This window comes from Mirounga leonina, unplaced genomic scaffold (assembly GCF_011800145.1).
Source record: "Mirounga leonina isolate KUSES-001 unplaced genomic scaffold, KU_Mleo_1.0 Mir_91, whole genome shotgun sequence".
In the NCBI taxonomy this organism is placed as follows: domain Eukaryota; kingdom Metazoa; phylum Chordata; class Mammalia; order Carnivora; family Phocidae; genus Mirounga; species Mirounga leonina.
Genome location: NW_023270839.1, coordinates 19353370 through 19373086, shown reverse-complemented (window position 1 = coordinate 19373086; position 19717 = coordinate 19353370). Strand labels below are relative to the sequence as shown.

General features: G+C 39.0%; 1 protein-coding gene and 1 pseudogene across 3 annotated transcripts in view; one reads left to right on the top strand and one right to left on the bottom strand.

Moving 5' to 3' along the window:
• Positions 1-19717, top strand: part of ZNF106 (zinc finger protein 106) — a 65165-nt gene that overhangs the window by 7165 nt on the left and 38283 nt on the right. For all 3 annotated transcript variants that reach the window (XM_034994626.1, XM_034994625.1, XM_034994627.1), the window contains exons 2-3: positions 12674-12759; positions 17336-17397. In XM_034994626.1, coding sequence (XP_034850517.1) covers positions 12706-12759; positions 17336-17397 — 116 coding nt within the window. In that variant the 5' untranslated portion in view covers positions 12674-12705. The remainder of the gene's footprint in view (positions 1-12673; positions 12760-17335; positions 17398-19717) is intronic.
• On the bottom strand, positions 7020-8192 carry LOC118003589 (annotated as a pseudogene).

Below are 19717 nucleotides of genomic sequence, written 5' to 3'. Positions count from 1 at the left end.
CTCAGAAATAGTCACAGTTGTGACAAGTGGTATGAAGAAAGTACAGGATTTTAGGAAAGAAGTGTATATGAGGGAATATGGCCTAATCTGAGAGATCAGGGAGCACTTCCCCAGGCAGCTGACATTTGGACTGAGATTTGAAGGATGAGTAGTTAACAAGATGGAAAAGAATAAAAGCATTCCAGGGAGAGGGACCAACATATGAAAAAGGGAGGGAATATGGTAGATGGGAAGAACTGGAAATACCATTTTGTCTGGTGTACAGAGATCTAGGGGAAAAGTAGCTCAAACCTAGTACTTATTAGCAAGGGTCATATCAAGTGGGCTTTTTAAAATATTTTGGTTTTTATCTTAAATTATTGGACGTAATGAAGGGCTTTTAAAAGTCAGGGGCTGAGGCATTAAACATGAGTGTATGGGCTTGGCTTTTTCAGTGTATGGTTGAGGGAATCATAGAAGTGTATGTTTAGGTGAAAGTGAAATTGGAGTAGACCAGAATGCTGAGTCATTTCATGAAAGACAACTGCCATTTAAGAGTCACTGCAGACCCTAGCCAACTTTGTCACTAAACCTAGGGCCTCCTACTCCATCACAGGATTGATAGGTAAGTCTTTTTTGAACAGCCCCACCTGCTTGAACATTGCCTGGAGCCATTTAGTCAGTCTGAGGGCTTTTAAAAGTGCAAGCATGGGAGTCCAGTTCTGGTCATGGCTTAGTAAGCTCCTACTGGTAGACCCTCCTGTGCATAACAGCTATTTAGACCAGAAGTACATAATACAACTAAGATCAATGGGGAGTTACCCAAAGCAAGCAGATTCTGGAAGGGAATTAACATTTGAGGAACAGAACGACATGGGCATGATTTCCCATTTTCACGGCCCCAATCTGTACCAGGTAGGATGGTTAAAATTCTGAAATAAACTGCAGTGTTTTGGTTCCTGAAGAAACAAAAGTTAAGGCTCAAGGCAGACACAGCTGTTGGGAAGTGAGAGGAGAATCCTGGAACATAGAGAAGCATCAAACTCTGTGAATGAATTCTACCCAAATCTTGGCAGACTGTTGAATTATGCATGTGTAGAGCAGACTCCAAGAAGATCAACTAAGGATAAAAGGACTAAATTGAGATTTCATCTACCTAAGACACAGAGTTTGCAGTTTGAGTCAACCAATTTAAGTACCTACTAAAACAAAAATAAAAACATTCTTCAGAGGAATATAAAGGAATCCAGGGCCTCCACAACATAACATTTACAACATGCAGCATATATTCTAAAATTACTTACATACAAAGGATCAGAGAAATGTAACCTCAAGTTAAAAGACAATCTACAGAGACTAACTTTAAAATACATAAATGTTGGAATTAGCAGGAAAGGATTTGAAGCTTTTGTAACTCTTATAAAAGGAAAGCGATGTATAGGAAAATATGTTCACAAAGAATGAGTATTAAGTAACCAAATGGATATTCCAAAGTTGAAAAATATGATACTGAAAATAAAGTGGATGGGCTAAAATCAGAATAGAGATGACTGAGGAAAGAATCCATGAAATTAAAGATCAGTAGAAATTATTCAGGGAAAGGAGCAGCATATCCTCAAGGACCTGGGGGCAATATCAAAAAATCCAACATATGTAATTAAAGTCCCAGAAGAAGAGGTAGAGGTGAAAGAATGGGAAAGAAAAATATTTGCAAATATAATGGCTGAAAATCTCCCAAATTTAGTGAAAGGCATAAATTCACAGATTCAATAAGCTCAGCAAATCCCGGTAAGGATAAAGACAAAACCATGCAAACCACAGGTTTAAAAATGAAGAAGGGCGCCTGGGTGGCTCAGTTGGTTAAGCGACTGCTTTCGGCTTATGTCATGATCCTGGAGTCCCTGGATTGAGTCCCGCATCGGGCTCCCTGCTCGGCAGGAGCCTGCTTCTCCCTCTGACCCTCTCCCCTCTCATGTGCTCTCTCTCTCTCATTCTCTCTGTCTCAAATAAATAAAATCTTTAAAAAATAATAAATAAATAAAAATGAAGAAAACCGTAACTGGGTGCTTCATAATCAAACTGTTGAAAGCCAAAAATCAAAGGAAAAATCCAGAAAACAGCAGAAGAAGCCATGTTGCATACAGAAGGGTAATCATAAAGGCCAGAGAGAATAAAAAATGATTAAAATGCTGAAAGAAAAATTTGACAATCCAGAATTTCAGATTCAGTAGTATCGCCTTCAAGAATGAAAGTGAAATAAAAATATTGTCAGATAAAAGAAAACCAAGAGAGTTCATAACTAGCAGGTTTGCACTACAAGAAATGCTAAAGTGCTTCAGTCTGAAGGGAAATGATACCTGGTGGAAACTTGAATCTTCATAAGGAAATGAAGAACATCAGAAATGGTAAATATGTGGATAGTTATAAATCTCTCACTTTTTTCTTCAACATATAACTGTTGAAATAATTTTTAAAAAGCATCTTGTGGCGATCATCACATAATGTAGATACGAAACCTATACGATAAAGCATGGAATGGGAGGTGGGGGTATATGGACCTATATGGGAACAAGGTTTGTATATATTATGTGAAATGGCAAATTATTAACATTGAGTAAAGTGTAAAATGAGAGGAATGTATTTTGTAATTCTTAGAATACTCACTACGGAAAAAATGTGAAGTGTTGCTTAAAAGCTAGTAGAAAAATTAAAGTGAATAATCCAAAAGAGGTTAGAGGTACAGCTGAACAGAAATAATGGTAGACCTAATCCAACCATATCAATAATTTCATTTAGTTTAATGGAATAGATACTCTGATTCAGTGCATATGGACAGATTGGCTAAAAGTAAATGCATGGAAAAAAATACACCTTTTAATGAGTAAGCATAAGAAGGCTGGAGTGGCTATATTCATATCAGATAAAGTAGAGTTCAAGATAAAGTGTGTTGCTAGAGTTAAGGGGGTCATTTTGTAATGATAAAGAGGTCAATTCATGACATAATCATAAACATGTATGTGCCTAATACAGAGGTTCAAATTACATCAAACAAAAATGGATAAAATTAAAAAAAGAAATAGACAACAATCATGGCGATTTTAACACTCTTCTCAACAACTGATAGACAACTAAACTAACAAAAAGTCAGTATAGAGCTCCACCCAACTACTACAGAATATACTTCTTTCCCCAGGTGTACTTACAGACCAGATGCTGAGCTTTGAATCAAGTCTCAATAACTTTGAAAGGATTGAAATAATACAGAATATGTTCTTTGACCATGGTGGGATTAAAGTAGAAATCAAGATGTCTAAAATAACCCACACAGGGGCTCCTGGGTGGCTCAGTCGTTAAGCGTCTGCCTTCGGCTCAGGTCATGATCCCAGGGTCCTGGGATCGAGTCCCGCATCGGGCTCCCTGCTCAGCGGGAAGCCTGCTTCTCCCTCTCCCACTCACCCTGCTTGTGTTCCCTTTCTCTGTGTCTCTGTCAAATAAATAAATAAAATCTTTAGAAAAAAAAAAAAACACACACATATTCTACACCTTTGTGTGAATGAAGACATCACGAGAGAAAGTAATTTGAACTGGATGATGAAAATAGAGCATCAAAATTTGTGGGATAATGGTCATAGCCAAGAGGAGCCTGCGGAGACATCACAACCAAATGTAATGTGGTATCCTGGTTGAGATCCTGGAAGAGAAAAAGGATACTAGGTAAAAAGTGAGGAAATAAAATAATGGACTTAAATGAATAATGTATCAATATCAGTTTTTTTAATTATGACAAGCTCTCATACTGATGCAAGTTGTAAATAATACGGGAAACTGGGAGTGGGGTATATGGTACTTTACTATTTCTGCAATTTCTCTGTAAGTCTAAAACTATTCTAGAATAAATAGTTTATTAAAAAGTGCTTTAAGGGGCACCTGGGTGGCTCAGATGCTTAAGCATCTGCCTTCTTCTCGGGTGGTGATCTCCAGGTCCTGGGATCGAGCCCCACATTGGGCTCCCTGCTCAGCAGGGAGTCTGCTTCTGCCTCTACCCCTGCTTCTGCGCTCTCTGTCTCTCTTTCTCTCTCTCAAATGAATAAATAAAATCTTTAAAAAAAAAAGTGCTTTAAAAATTTGTAGGATGCAGTTAATAGAGTGTGTAGAGGGAAGTTTATAACTTTAGGCACCTATTTTAGAAAAGGAAGGTCTAAAGACAATGGCCTAAAGTTCTACCTTATGAAGCTAGTAGAGAGCAAGATACTTCTAAAGTATATAGAAGAAAAGAAATAAGACAACAGAAGCAATCAGTGAAATAGGAAAAGACAAACTACACAAAATGACAAAGTCAGAAGTTGGTTCTTTGAAAAGATCAATAATGTTGTTAAATCCATAAATACACTGATGAAAACAACACAAATTACTAGTATCAGGAATGAAAGGGATTTACCACTACAGATCCTGTAGAACAATAAGAGGATATTATAGGCAACCTTATGCCAAAAAATTTCACAACATAACTGGACAGTTTCTTGAAAATATCTATATACTAAAGCTGTCACAAGTTGAGATAAGATCTGAAGATGCTTATATTAAAGAAATGGAATAATGATTGAAAAAAACTTCCCATAATGAAAACTTAGGGCCATAATGGTTTCATTGATGAATTCTATCAAGTATTTAAAGAAGAAATAACATCAATCTTATATAAAATTACAGAAAATAGACAAAGGGAAATCACTTCCAAACTCATTTCACTAGGCCAGCATAACCCCAGTAACTAAAACCTAATAAAGACGTTACAGATTTAAAAGAAAATGACAAAAGTGTGCCTTATGAACATAGACCCTAAATAATTCTGGGCAAACTATTAACAAGCCATAATACATTATGATGAAGTGATTAAGGATAGATGGAAAGGTATCTATCTGATAAAACATATGGTAAATTGTTAATGGTAGAATCTAGGTGGTAGATACAGGGATATATGGGAAACTGGGTGTAGGATATTCACTATGAGATTCTCCCAGCATTTTTGTGCTTGAAATTTTCTAAAATACAATATAGGGAGAAAAGGGAATATTATGAACAGATTTGTATTTTAAAGGGATTTCTCCTGCTGCTGTGTAAGGATTAGGAAAGTAGAGGATTACCTGAGAATAGTTTGAGAGAGGATGCTGAGACCATTTAGGAGGATATATGACTGTTCATTTTAGGCTGGCAATTTTGAGGTAGAATTTGAGCCCTGGGAAAATTTCCAAGCTGTTGGATTGCTGAACTTTTGAATAGTACCAAATTTTGTCTAAGCGTATTTTTTTTACTACCTACTTGCTGAGAAGTTTGGATATATCACTGCCACATGCACAGTATGCATCAGAGCTTTAATTTTTTGATTTCTAATTTTTTTTAAAGATTGATTTATTTGAGGGGCGTCTGTGTGGCTCAGTCGGTTAAGCATCTGCCTTCAGCTCAGGTAATGATCTTGGGGTCCCGGGATCGAGCCCTACATCGGGCTCCCTGCTTGGCGGGGAGTCTGCTTCTCCCTCTGCCTCTGCTGCTCCCCCTGCTTATGCTCTCTCTGTCAAATAAAAATAATAAAATTAAAAAAAAACTATTTGAGAGAGAGAGCATGCGCTTGATGGCTCGATCCCACAACCCATGAGGTCAGGACCTGAGCTGAAGCCAAGTGTCAGACACAACTAACTGAGCCAGCCCGGCGCCCCCATGTGAGCTTTTAGTGAGCATTAGACTTTTGACATTTACAGAGCGATATTGAGCATTTTTGCAAATTCTAAAATTTGCAATACCACTACTTTAGTGGCACATAAATTCCTCCCTAAAATCTGATAAAATATATGGTGACTTTTTCAGAGACTTATTTTTTTTCTTTTTTTGGTGGGCAACAAAGCAAGATTTATTGAGCCATAGCAGAGTGATAGTACAGAGCTCCCAAGGAGGGGACCCAAAGGGGTTGCCCTCAGAGACTTAAGTGTACTTTTTTTTTTTTAAAGTATACTTTTTTAAGTATAGGACAGAGGCATTTAGAAAGCTATTAACATCAACTGCTAAAGTAAATGCTTTATTGTATTACACCAGGACTGTAGTCAATGAACTTAAAAGACTATATAAAAGGAAGAAATAATGAAGATGATAGCTATTGTAGTCCTACTTATATAAAGTGGTTGAAGATTACTGAATGTATTGTTAGCAACAAGATGCCTGGAGAACGGCAAAGCTTTTGGGGGAGATGTTGGGCAGTTAGCTAGACTCACTCATTAGCTTGCAGTGATTGTAATTCAGTGATTTTTATTTTTTTAAAGATTTATTTATTTATTTTAGAGAGCGTGTGAGTAAGCCTGGGGGAAGAGGGCCAGAGGGAGAGGGAGACAATCCCAAGCAGACTCCCTGCTGAACACGGAGCCCTACATGGGGCTCGATCCCACAACCCTAAGATCATGATCCAAGCTGAAACCAAGAGCCAGACACCCAACTGACTGAGCCACCCAGGTGTCCCCAGAATTTTATTTTATTTTTTAAAGATTTATTTATTTATTTGACAGAGACAGCGAGAGAGGGAACACAAGCAGAAGTAGTGGGAGAGGGAGAAGCAGGCTTCCCGCTGAGCAGGGAGCCCATTGCGGGGCTGGATCCCAGGACCCTGGGATCATGACCTGAGCTGAAGGCAGACGCCCAACGACTGAGCCATCCAGGCGCCCCCCCCCGAATTTTTTTAAAGACACATTTATTCAGCATCATGATCAGACCATTACTTAGCAATCAACCACATGTGTGCAAAAAAAAAATCTACATTAAAACCCTTTGTTGGAATGCTTTACACTTTCCACAGAACAGAAACTAAAATAACCTGTTATACAATTAGTCTTCAGTTTTTTGCCCATACACATGAGCATTGCCTAAAACATGTCTTCTTTGCAGCAGGTGGGCCCTGCCACCACTGTGCTTGGCTGAGTTCACAAATCTGTTGTAACCTGTAGCTTCCCTCTCGCTTCTCTGGCTCTCCTCTCCTGCTAAGCTTTGTTTCCTGGCAGTGATTAAAACCTCCTGCCACTGCCGTAGCTCCTGCTGCTGCTGGAACCACCATAGCCACCTTGGTTTCGTGGTTTGGCAAAGTATTGGCCTCCACCACCATGGGGGCCAGAGCTTCTGCCTCCAAAATTTCCTCCAAATCCAAAATCTGAGGATTGATTGTTTTAATTGCCAGAATCATCATAACTTCCGCCACCTCCAAAATTGCTTCTTTCATTACCAAATTTGTTATGGCCATCCCCACTGCCACCATATTCACCACCACCTCGACCACCACCAAAGCTACCTTGCCCACTGAAGTGTCCTCCATAATCAAAGTTGTCATTCCCACCAAAACCACCTTCATAGTTTCCAGAACCACTTCGTCGCTTGCTGAGATAGGGCTCTCCTTAGTTCACAGTCATGGCCGTCTTATCTACAGAGTCGTGGTCATCAAATGTTATAGAAAAGCAAAGGCTCTCTTTTTGCCACTGCCTCGGTCAGTCATGATTTCAGTCACTTCAGTTTTCTGATACTGTTCAAAATAATCCCTTAGATGATGTTCTTCAGTGTCGTCTTTAACGCCACCAACATAAATCTTTCTCACAGTTAAGTGGGCACCACGTCTTTGAGAATTTTCTCTTGGGACAGCCTTCTTTGGTTCCACAACTCTTCCATCCACATTGTGTGGCCTTGTATTCATGGCTGCATCCATCTCCACAGTGGCATTCGTGACAAAGCCAAAGCCTCTGGAGCACTTGGTGTTTGGATCTCTCATTACCACACAGTCCGTAAGCATTCCCCATTGCTCAAAATGGCTTCTCAGACTCTCATTGGTTTCAAATCTCAAACCTCTGATGAAGAGCTTCTGCAGCTGTTCAGGCTTTTTAGGAGACTCTGACTTAGACATGACAGTGGTGGGAGGGGAGACTCAGTGGGCAGAAAGGCGTAACGAACGTATCTCCATGCCACAGAATTTTAAATTTCATGTCACAGAATTTTAAATTTTAATATCTTTATAAGATATATTGAGTACAGGAATAAAAATTTTTAAAATTGTTAAATACATGCAACAAGCTACCAAGTTATACTTTTAAAAAAGTGTTTGTACAGGCTATCTTTGGGCTTAAAACTTAGTCTGTTATATGATGACGACGTTTGCTAATATGTTACTGTCTTGTTAGGGTTGGTGTTATCCCAGTTTCTTCCTCAGTCACTTCCCTGTAAGATGTAATGCTTGCTAAGTTCCATAATTGAGTAAAAAATTGGAACCTGGCGGTAGTTCTGATTCTGAATTAAGGGATCAGTGGGCCACCCTGTCCATTTCCTTGCCTGGTAATGGACAATGTGAACAGCTTCATTTTGGGGGGCACAACTTTTAATGCCTTTTTCTGGTCACAGCCTTGTTAGCCCTGTGCTTATTTAAAAAGAGTGGTTGGTACATGAACTCTTGGTAAGTGTGTTAGGGCTGATAATATAAAAAGTAGGAATGCTAGTGAGTAAAATCCTGATAAGCTTATGCTCAGTCAACGATATTGGATGCAGAAACCACCAGTCACTTGCCTTGGGAAATAGGAGCCAGCCAGAACTTAGAACTAGCAAATATGACAGCTACCCAGAATAAGCCTTTGAAAGTTGTGGTTATAGGTTGATGTGACCAAAAATACTTTCTGACCTCTGTTACCAGCTTATTCCTTCCTTAGCTAGGAGACTTGAAACTTTCTCGGGAAAGTGAGGACCTTCCAGAAGTGCCAGTCATACCTTTGCTCTATAACCTTCTGGGCAACCTAGGGGTAGTGGCAAAGATTTGTTCTGTCACTGAGTACGGTCTCTCTCTTGCCCTGTCTTGCTCATCAGAAATCTATTAGTTTTTTGGTCAGGGTTGAGGTGGAAGCACAGAAAGTTAACCTGTGAGATTCAGAGAAGGGATTCTAATCTGAGTACCACTCCCCCAACCTCAACCCAATAATTAAAACTTTTTTTTCTTTAAAGTTTTTATTTATTTAAGTAATCTCTACACCCAACGTGAGGCTCGAATCCATGACCCCAAGATCAAGAGTCGCATGCTCCTCTGACTGAGCCAGCCAGCCACCTCTAAGCTTTTTTTCTTCACAGTTTATCATTGTCCTGTAGAGTCTGAGTTGACTTTAATTAAGTCTGAGTTCAAATATCTTAAGCATTACCGGGTTTACTGTAATGAATCTTAGGAGATTTATAAAAAGACAGATCCCTTCCTTATGGTAAGGTCAGGGAGATAGACATAACCTACCATCAGATAGCCTGCACTTACATTGCTGGGTGTTTGAATAGTAGGATGAGATAATGTGACAATGTTTCAAATAAAGTTCTATGACACTAAACAGTGTGTTTTCCAGCCTTGAGTTACATAATAAATATTTGGAGAAATATTATAACATTGATATTTGAGATGGGATACAGTATTATGAGATAGTGGTTACTTGGAAGTGTGTTTTTCTGACCTATTTAAGTCACGTTTGAATGACGACCCTTGCATAGGGATGGCGAGAGCATAGTAAAGTACAAAATGGAGTCTCTGGAGATTACAGTGCAATAATTCTACTCTGCCTTCACAACTGTAATTCTTTTTACTAATCAGCTATGTGGATGATTCTGAGGTACTGCTTGAGTGTAGAACTTCTTTATTGGGGGACTTCTTTATTGTCAAGGCAGGAATCTTTAATGAGTGGAGCAGTTGGGTGAAGGAAGAATAGATGTAAGGTCTTGAAGGCTTATCACATTGAAGAATAGACAGCAAAAATGAAAAATAGAGATCTATTAGGACTCGACTAAATACAAGAATCTGAAGGAGAATAATTAATAATAGGGTTTTTGCCCACAGACATGGTAATTGTATTGACAGAACAGTAAATAGCATGTTGAGAAAAGGTATTTATTACAGTATTTTTAAGGCTATTATGACAAAAAAATATCAGATATTTCTCATAGTTGTTTGGAGAAAATTGAAAGATTTCATAGTGGGTGTTTTTAAGTGATAATGGGAGGAAAATGCAAGGTGGTTAAAGTAAGAACAGCAGTAGTTGAATTGTTTATTTACACTTACTTGATTTGTATAATGTAACCTCTCAAACACTTCGAGATTGCAAAGTTGGATGGTTTCTATTTCCTTGACTTCTAATAATTGTTAAGACCTTTATTATTTTTTTAAGAGAGTGAATGGGAGAGGGAGAGAGCACGTGAGCGAGCGAGTGGGGCAGGAGCGGGGGAGAGGGAGAGAGAGAATCCCAAGCAAGCTCCACGCTCAGCCTGGAGCCCAACACGGGGCTCCATCTGAAGACCCTGAGATCATGATCTAAGCTGAAATCAACAGTCAGGTGCTTAACCTACTGAGTCACCCAGGCACCCCCTTGTTAAGTAAGACCTTTAAGGAGACCAGTGGTTGCCATCTAGAAAGCTGTGAGCTAATGTATTTCAGAAAGCTTAATGGAAATCATATATTAACCCAGATTAAGGATGTAGAAGTTATTATTATTTAAAGATTTTATTTATTTGAGAGAGAGAGAGCTCATGAGAGGGGGGAGGGTCAGAGGGAGAAGCAGACTCCCTGTTGAGCAGGAAGCCCGACCTGGGACTCGATCCCGGGACTCCAGGATCATGACCTGAGCCGAAGGCAGTCGCTTAACCAACTGAGCCACCCAGCCGCCCCAAGGATGTAGAAATTAAAATGCCTTTGTCTTTGGCTGGAATCCTATCAACTTAGTGCTTAAATACTAGGTCTTCCTTTTTGATTAAATGCTTTGCTAGCAGTTATACTTTTTTATTTTTTTTTACAGAAATGAAGATGAATTTACTTAATTCATGCAGGTTAGAAACACGGAGCTTGTGAAAGGAAAACAAAAAGAGGGAGTCTTTGGTTAAAAGGTTGATAGAGAATATTATTATTACATGACTATTTACTAGGAGTTGATGCCTTTGGCTTTACTAAATAGAAACACAGTTTGTATTTTAGTGCCCAGTTCTCAGTTGACTGAATATGTGAAAACACCACAGTAGCTGTTGCTTATGCCAGAAAGTCACACTTTTTCATTGATTTTATTGCTTTTAAGTTTTTTTGATCCTGTTTTGCTTTGATGGTTAATAACTTGAGGAAGTATTAAAAACATTTCTGGACATGGGGGGCCTGGCTAGCTCAGTTCAGTGGAGCATGCGATTCTTGATCTCAGGGTCATGAGTTCAAGCCCCACGTTAGGCATGGAACCTACTTTAAAAAAAAACAAAACCAAACCAAAACACATTTCTGCAGCCTTCCTACACCTCCTTCTCTCTGGGCTTGTATTTTGGCCATGACGTTGTGGCTCCGGCACTTCTACAGTTAACTGAGGAGAAGTGCAAGGGTGCCCAGTATCTCCTGAAGATGCAAAATGTGGGTGGCTGTGCCCTGTGACAGGACGTGTAGAAGCTATCCCTAGATGGGGGGGATGAAAGCTTGGACACTATGGGAGATGCTGTGATCCTGGAGAAGAACCTGGACGAGGCCCCTTTTATATGTGCATGCCTTGGGTTTTGCCCATGCAGACCCTAATCTCTGTGACTTCTTGCAGAGCCATTTCCTAGATGAGCAGGTGAAACTCACCTAGAAGATGGGCAACCACCTGACTAATCTCGGCAGGTTGGCTGGCCCCTAGGCTGGGCTGGGCAAGTATCTGTTCCAGAGGCTCACCCTCAAGCATGACTAAGCCTCTAGAGCCCAGTGGCCTCTGAGGGGCCCTTTGGCATCTTCCTGGTGTCAGGGCTTCTGCCTGAGCCTCCCCCTACAGCCACTAGGCAGCTTTTTAACCACCCTGGAGCCCTCTCCCGAGCCATAGACCAAATGGAAACAATAAAGCTTTTTGCAGCCAAAAAAATAAGCAGGTTAATAGGATAGAAGGAATGGGGAGCAAAAAATACATCATTGTATAGGTCAGGAAAGGCCTCCCTCATCCCTGGTGAAGCAACATTTCAGATACCAATGGAAATGAGTGAGCCATGAGAACATAAAAGACGTCTTAAGCAAATTACAGGCAGAGAGAATAGGAAATGTAGAAATTCAAAGGTGGGAGAAGCCCTGGGGTGATCAAGGACTAGGAAGGAGGGCAGTGTGACTGGAATGAAGTGACAGAGGCAGTGAGGTGGGGCATGGAGTCCGAGAGCGGGAGAGGAAACAGATTTTGTAGCCCATGGCAAAGGACTGGATGTTGTGTGAGTTGGGAATCTCTCGGAACATTTTGCACAGAGGAGCTAAATGATCTACCTTAAATTTTAAAAGAATCTTGTGAGAATCTTTGGCTACTGTTTTGAGAATAGACTATAAGAGGACAAGAGTGGAACTAGGGAGGCAAGTCAGTAGGCTGGTGGCTTGTGAGATGGCAGTTGAGCTCAGTAGTGAGGAGGGGTTGGATTTGGGATGTATTTCAAGGGGGGGACTGACAAGATTTGCTGATGAGGGAAGCTATGGGGTGAGAAAGAGGGATCAAGGTTGACTTCCACAGTTTTTGCCCTAGGTACCTGGAAAGCTTGAATTTTCGTTTACCAAGATGGGAAGGCTGGGAAGAGCAGGGTGGAGGCGAGGGCGTTGCAAGACTTGGATTTTTAGCTATGTTAAGGTGGATCTAAGAAGACATCCGGGGGAGAAAGGTTACTAAATGTTACTTCCTCATTGCAGGTGTGAAGTTGAGTGCTTCAGATCTGGTCACTATGGTACGAGAACGAAAATGCATATTGTGCCACATTGTGTACAGCTCAAAAAAGGTAATACATAGAAGAGGGAGAATCTGAGGCTTTATGACTGCTCTTTTTGGAATTTGTAGATGGGTAAAAGCTTTTAACAGTGTCTTATTTATGCTTCTTTCCTATATCATAGTCTCATTCCACTGGTTTCTTTCTCTTTAGTGCCTCATAAAGCCAATATAACTATATTATTAAATCTACCCAAAATTTGAGGATACTCAGAAGTCGACAGTAAATAGTTACTAATTTAGTCAGTAACCAGTTACAGAGAAAAGACCTTAAAATTCAGTTTATTTGAGGTTGTACTACTTTCTGATGAGCTAAGGATACAGCATTAGTTTTCCGTACCTGCGTTCTGTTTCTGCCTTGTGAAAAGTGCTGCAGAGCAGAAACGGCATTAACAGTACCCTAGATGTCCACAAGGGGGGGATGTTGCTCAGAGAAAAACATTTTTAAGAACTAAAAGAATTTTACCTGTGTCTTCGGGAAATTGGCTGCAATTTGACTTACTTTTTTGCTTTTTCTTGCCTGTATCCTTTGCTTTCAAAGTAGTGCTGCTATCTTAACTACTGAGAAATTTTTTTCTAAGCTTTTAAGATGCTCTGGATTGTCAATGAAAATTCGGAGAACTGGGAAGATTATCTTATCATGAGCTAGGTTAGCCAGGGAGGTTTGAGTGAACCTGGAAAGATGTTTGGGAGTAAGATGGTTTCAGAGAAATAGAAGAGAGATATTTTAGGTGGGATAACAACATGTACAGAGATACAGAGGTAGAATGGAGTCTAAGAGTTCTAGGAGTCCATGAGAAGGCTTACCTGATTAAGACAGTTTGTAATGGGGATAGTGGGACTGCAATATAATTTGTAATTTAAATGCAAACAGTTATAAAATGTGTTGAATGCCAGACTGAGGGGTTCAATTATAATTCATCCAGTAGGCTGGGGTGAATTCCCCCCCCCCATTTAGGATTTCTGTTAGTGATGGAAAAATCAGTTGAGATTTTAAATTCATGTTTAATAATATAGCTGCTGCCTTTTACAACAGTAAAAGAGCCCTTCTAGTTTTAAAATTTTTTGACCAGAGTTTATGCAAATTTATAATAAATAAAAATTCCTATGGCTCCTTTCAGGTTGAGGGGAGATGGGAAATTGAGAAGGTGTGAGAGGGATAGGCAGACACTCAGAGGTGTGGTGTCAGACTTCTCATGGAGTAGCAGCCCTGCCTTGTGATAGCTCATAATTTTGCCGTTTTAAGTCTTTTGGCATTTCTTCCACTCTGGTTTGCTTGTTTATTTAATAAGAATCACCTAGGATCCTTGTTTTTTTCTTTTTAACAATTTTATTTATTTGGGAGAGAGAGTGTGAGCAAGAGAGAGAGCACCTGAGCAGGGGCAGAGGGAGAGGGAGAAGCAGACTCCCTGCTGAGCCAGGAGCCTTATGGTGGGCTGGATCCCAGGACCCCAGGATCATGAGCTGAGCCAATGGCAGATGCTTAACTGACTGAGCCACCAAGGCGCCCCTCTACTCTGGTTTAAACATGTTTTCATCTCTTCATATTTTTCCGTGGATCATAATGAAAAATCAAGAGCTGGGATTACCCACTCCTGCCTTAGGAAATGCCAGTTACAGGTTTTTAAGCAAGGGAATGACATGATTTGAGTGTTAAGGTTAATGTGGTCTAAGGAATTAGTGGAATGGGTTAATTGAAAGAGATAACTCTGATACTGAGTTTTATTTATTTATAAATGTATTTTTTTTTTACTTTTTTTTAAAGATTTTTATTTATTTATTTGACACAGAAAGAGAGAGAGCACAAGCAGGGGGAGGGGCAGAGGAAGAGGGAGAAGCAGGCTCCCCGCCAAGCGGGGAGCCTGACTTGGGGCTCCATCCCAGGACCCTGGGATCATGACCTGAGCCGAAGGCAGATGCTTAACGACTGAGCCACCCAGGCGTCCCTGATACTGAGTTTTAAATCGATTATCAACAATTTACGTTGAAGCAGTGCTTTCCTGTAGTCTCCCAAACTAGTGTAACCCTGATTTCTCCAAATATACTGTGGAGAAGAAAAAGACTCCGTAAGTGTGGGAAAAAGCTGTGTACTACATCCCTGAGCATTCTGATGTTCACTAATTTATTTTTTTATTTTAATTTTATTTTTTAAAAGATTTTTCATTTATTTGAGAGAGAGAGGGAGCACGAACCGGGGCGGGGGCTGGGTGGGGAGAGGGAGAAGCAGGCTCCCTGCTGGATGTTCATTAATTTATTAAAAGACTGAGAAACCCTGGAGTTAAAAACACTAAAAAAAAAAAATTCTGTTGTATTACTCACTGTTTTATAAATTTGTTCAACTGCCAAATCTTTTAAAAAAAAACTTCCTTTCTCCCCCCTTCTTTAAAAAACATAATACTGATTAATATTATAAGAACGAAAAAGAAGCTTGGTAACTGAGCACTTGGGGTTATTTAATCCTACTACCCATGGATCTTTCCTAGTTATTTTGAAAGCTCAGGTTGTCACGCTATCTGCATTTATTCCTTGGAGCAGGGTAGGAGAGAATTTTGCATGTAAATTTAGGAAAAGATTTGTGAAGGGTTTTAGACATCTAGTCGGAAGTTACCCTAAAACAAATTTTGAATGATAACATTTTTATAACTGAAATAGGATACAGAATTGGTTTTTCTATCTGAGAATAACCTATTTCAGTGAATGCTGTTTTGATCAGGAATGGTTTCATTGTAAGAAAAAGAACCAACTTAAATTTAGCTCACAGAAAGGGGATTTGGCACATGTAAATCTAATATAAGGAAAGATAGAACAAAAGGATACATAGGGATTTGAGCAGGTGTTTATATTGTTCATGGATTTTTTTCATTCTTGATTATGTCACTAATCTGATTCAGCTTTCAGCTCTGTAAGTGTTCATTCTAGTTAGTGGCCAGTCAATTGTAGGTGGGGCGGGTGGGGTGGGGGGGAAGGTCACATGTAAAGCTATCCCCTCCAAGTGAAGCATTTATAGAGACAGGAAGGAAGTGATGGTCATCTTCAGTAAAATTGTCATTTAAAGGAAGTGTTTGGAATCACAAAGCTGTTTGTCACACTGTAGTAGATAAAGTAAGAATAGGTTATTGGGTTGTTGTATTCTTTTTGACAAATGAATTGTATATGAAGAAAAATCTCAATGCACTAGATGGTTACAGTGTGAAGTGGTATATAAAACCTTGGCTTTGGTGTCAGATATGTCAGGGTCTGAGTCCTAGTTTGACCACTTGATTATCTATGACTCTGAGAGGGTAAGACTGAATATTTTCACACTTATCCCTTCAATGCCTAGCTCTGTATTTGGCACTGAACAAGCAATGATAAATACTTGGTGAATAAATGAGTAAGCTCTGTGTATTCTTGTATCCTTATGAAATTAGTAATATTCCCTCAGCAGTGTTTGTAGTTCATATGAGGAAATGTTTGAGGCACTTAAACACAGGGCACAGTTAATAGTAATACTCAACAATTATAGTAGCCCTTTATTTTATTTTATTTTTTTAAGCTTTTTTTTTTTTTTTTGACAGAAGAGAGGGAGAGAGAGAGAGAGAGCACAAGCAGGGGGAGCGGCAGGCAGAGGGAGAGGGAGAAGCAGGCTCCCCGCGGAGCAGGGAGCTCGATGTGGGGCTTGATCCCAGGACCCTGAGATCACGACCTGAGCCGAAGGCAGACGCTTAACTGACTGAGCCACCCAGGCGCCCCAGTGGCCCTTCATTTTATTTTATACGTGAACAGCCATTCTCTAATTATGGCGTGCTACCTATATATATGCCTGCGTGACAAAGGGGTAGACATTTACAGCTTTTTGAGATTTGCGTGTATGTGCGCATGTTTTTAAGTGGAAACTCTTCCCACAGATTTCATTTTCCTCCCACTAAGGATGGGATGGAGGTACATGAGGCCCTAGTAGATTTTCAGACATTTCATTGGAACCAAACAAATCAATTGGGCGAGAGTGGGCAGTGACGATGAAGGCATGATTGAGCTGTGTTCAAAACAGTTTTAAAAAACTTCTAATCAACCACAGGGAACTTCTGTTATATCCATAACTTCTACCTAGAATTAATATATCTATCATTCAGCAAATGTGGACAACCGTATGCCAAGCCCTGGCCAAGACTTGAGTAAGAATTTTAGCTTATTTTTGAGAAACTCTCAGTTGAGTGGGGAAAGTATGGAGAAAAGTAACCAAATAGTTGAGAAGTTAAGTGATTTCAGATTTTAAAAAAACAAGTAAATTCTTTGAGATAGAATTTAACCCACATAGTTTATTCTTAAATCTTTTGCCCCCTAAAGACAATATACGTTCTAATATTTTTTGAAAGCCATTTAAATAGGTTTTTCTTAAAAAGTCCTTTATTTAAGAATGAAATAATGTCAAAAACATAGCTAAAGAACTATGAGGAATTGATTTCAATATTGAATTGAGAAGGGTAACCAGGACAAACACTTAATGACACAAAGAACCTGAACCCCAACTGTTGATTGAATAAAAACAGAGGAATTTCTTTTCCCAAAGCAATCTCCCTTAGTTTAATCTGCTTTCTTTAATTTTGAAGGAGATGGACGAACACATGCGGAGCATGTTGCATCACAGGGAACTTGAGAACCTGAAGGGCAGGTATGGGAACGGCTGTCTTCCATCAACTTGCGACTGTCGGGGGATCTCAGTGCTGAGGGTGCCTCTTAGCTTATTTTATAGTAATTCTTCATAAATGAATATGGTCCTATGACATAGAATGATCTTTTAGAATTATTAACAACTACAGTAGTGTTTTGGCATTCCAAAAGGATAAATCTTTGTGCATCTCCAATATGGAGAATTCACTGCAGCTCTAGGTAGTAGATTGCAACAGAGGTGGGTGAGGATGAGCTAGTTCTCTCATTAGGGTGTTTTCTCATTCCTGTACACCAGCCTTGAAACTAAGACATTTCTCTGTTATTGCCTCAGCTGTGTTACAAAAATTATTACATGGCAGAAACCTGTAGTGTTACTGAAAAAGTCTGAGAAGTCCAAAGTCTGCTGAATAGCACTGAGTCTCATTAGTGTAAATAAAATCAGGGCACAAACTTTGAATATCTAAGAATGCTATTTTGTGATGCAAAACTTGAGATATTTAAAGAAAGTAAGTCTAATAAGCACCTTTAAAAAATTAAATGTAGCGGATGTATATATTCCTTGTCTCTCTTTTTTTCCCATCTATGTTTTTTTTTTTTTTGATGTTTTTGACTTGAATTTGAGGTTTGGAGATAGTATGGAACAGAGAAACATTGGGGAACTGAGAAATACTTATTGCATGAATAATAGATACAAGCTTTAATCATGAAGCCAGACTAAGTCATTTGACGTTATTTGTATTTAAAATAATACAGTTTTATATGGTGTGGGCAAATTAATATGTTAGTAAACTTTTAGCGTCTGTTTAGCATATTTGTAGAATTTTTGCATGGTCTCAGTTTCTTACCATAGGAAGTTTAGGTCTTAGCAGCAACATAAAAGAGGCTTTCATTCAGATTTAGTGTGGAGAATCCTTGTCATAATACCTTGCATACATATGATCTTTAACTCATTATCATTGGAAACCTATGAAATAGAGTCAACCTTTGATTCTCTAAATGGGTATTATCTTAATTACTTAATCCCATTTCCAGCAGACTTCCTGTTGGAATTCACCTTTTTCTGGGCTATCTACCTGCCATGTGACTATATTATAAATCAAATGAAACATATGAGGTCAGTAAATCTAGTCATTAGGAGAGAAGCCACTTTTATTCCAAGATTAATGCCTTATTTTCTTCATACATCCACTAAACAGCTATTTAAAATGTTAAAAAGAATTTTGATTACTTAAGATTCGTGTTCATAATGAATACAGAATTAATTGTAAAAAGTAAAAAAGGTAGAAGTCCTCTCAGTCCTACGTGCCCCAGCCCTGCTCCCTTCCTACAGGAAAGCCAACAGTTCGGCCCATATCCTACCTAAACCTCGTTCTGTGGGTATACATAGCCTTACGTTTCTATATAGACACATTTGGTCTTGTCTTATTCACGTAACTGAACTACATGCCGTATATTTATTGTTCAGTAACTTTTTCCCTCTCCTCCACCCATCAACTTAACTGTGCCTTGGAGATTTTGTGTATCATTTTCAGTTATTTGGAGCGTAGATAGTCAAGTGATCGAGGAGAAAGCATTGAGAAGCCTCCAAGCTGACAATAAGAGTGTCAACCTTAGCATCCAAAGTCATTTTATTTAGAGGGAAACACCTTAGTACTTACTTATTCATATTTTAGGTACAGAGCTAACAAGTTTTATATGGTCTCCTAGCCTGTAATAAATTCTAAGGGCAAAGGCAAAGCAGGTAGCAAGGAAAAACAACCGACAAAACTATAAAAAACAAAATCTCAAAAATCATTTACTTACTTGGAGCATTTACTGTAGTGACAAACTGTGATCACTAGTTTGGACCATAGGGACAAGTAGTTATTGGTCATTATTTTTCCTTTCTCTCAGTTTGTGATTATTTTCTGTGGAATTCATGTTTAATTACTGGCTTTCTGATGTTAAAGCTTTCTGTTTCTCTTTATATTTGTATCAGTCTAATTTTTAGCTGTGATCTGGTTAAGAAATTTAAAGAGCATATTTTTTAGGTTTTGAATACAAATTTGAAAAGTAAGAAACTTTCTTTTTATTTTAATAATAATTTAAATTTATTTTTTTATTATGTTCAGTAAGAAACTTTCTTATTTGGTTCACAATTTTGGACATCTGGAACATTTCTCTTTTTTTTTCCCGGTATACTTACTCAGATGTGTGGCCTATTTCTACAGATAAATGCTATTAAAAGGGCTCAAACCTTTATTTATCAACCAGCTGTTGTGGTATAGTTAGAGCAAGCTTAATAAAGAAAAGCTTATGGGTAGAATATCTTAAGGCTTTGC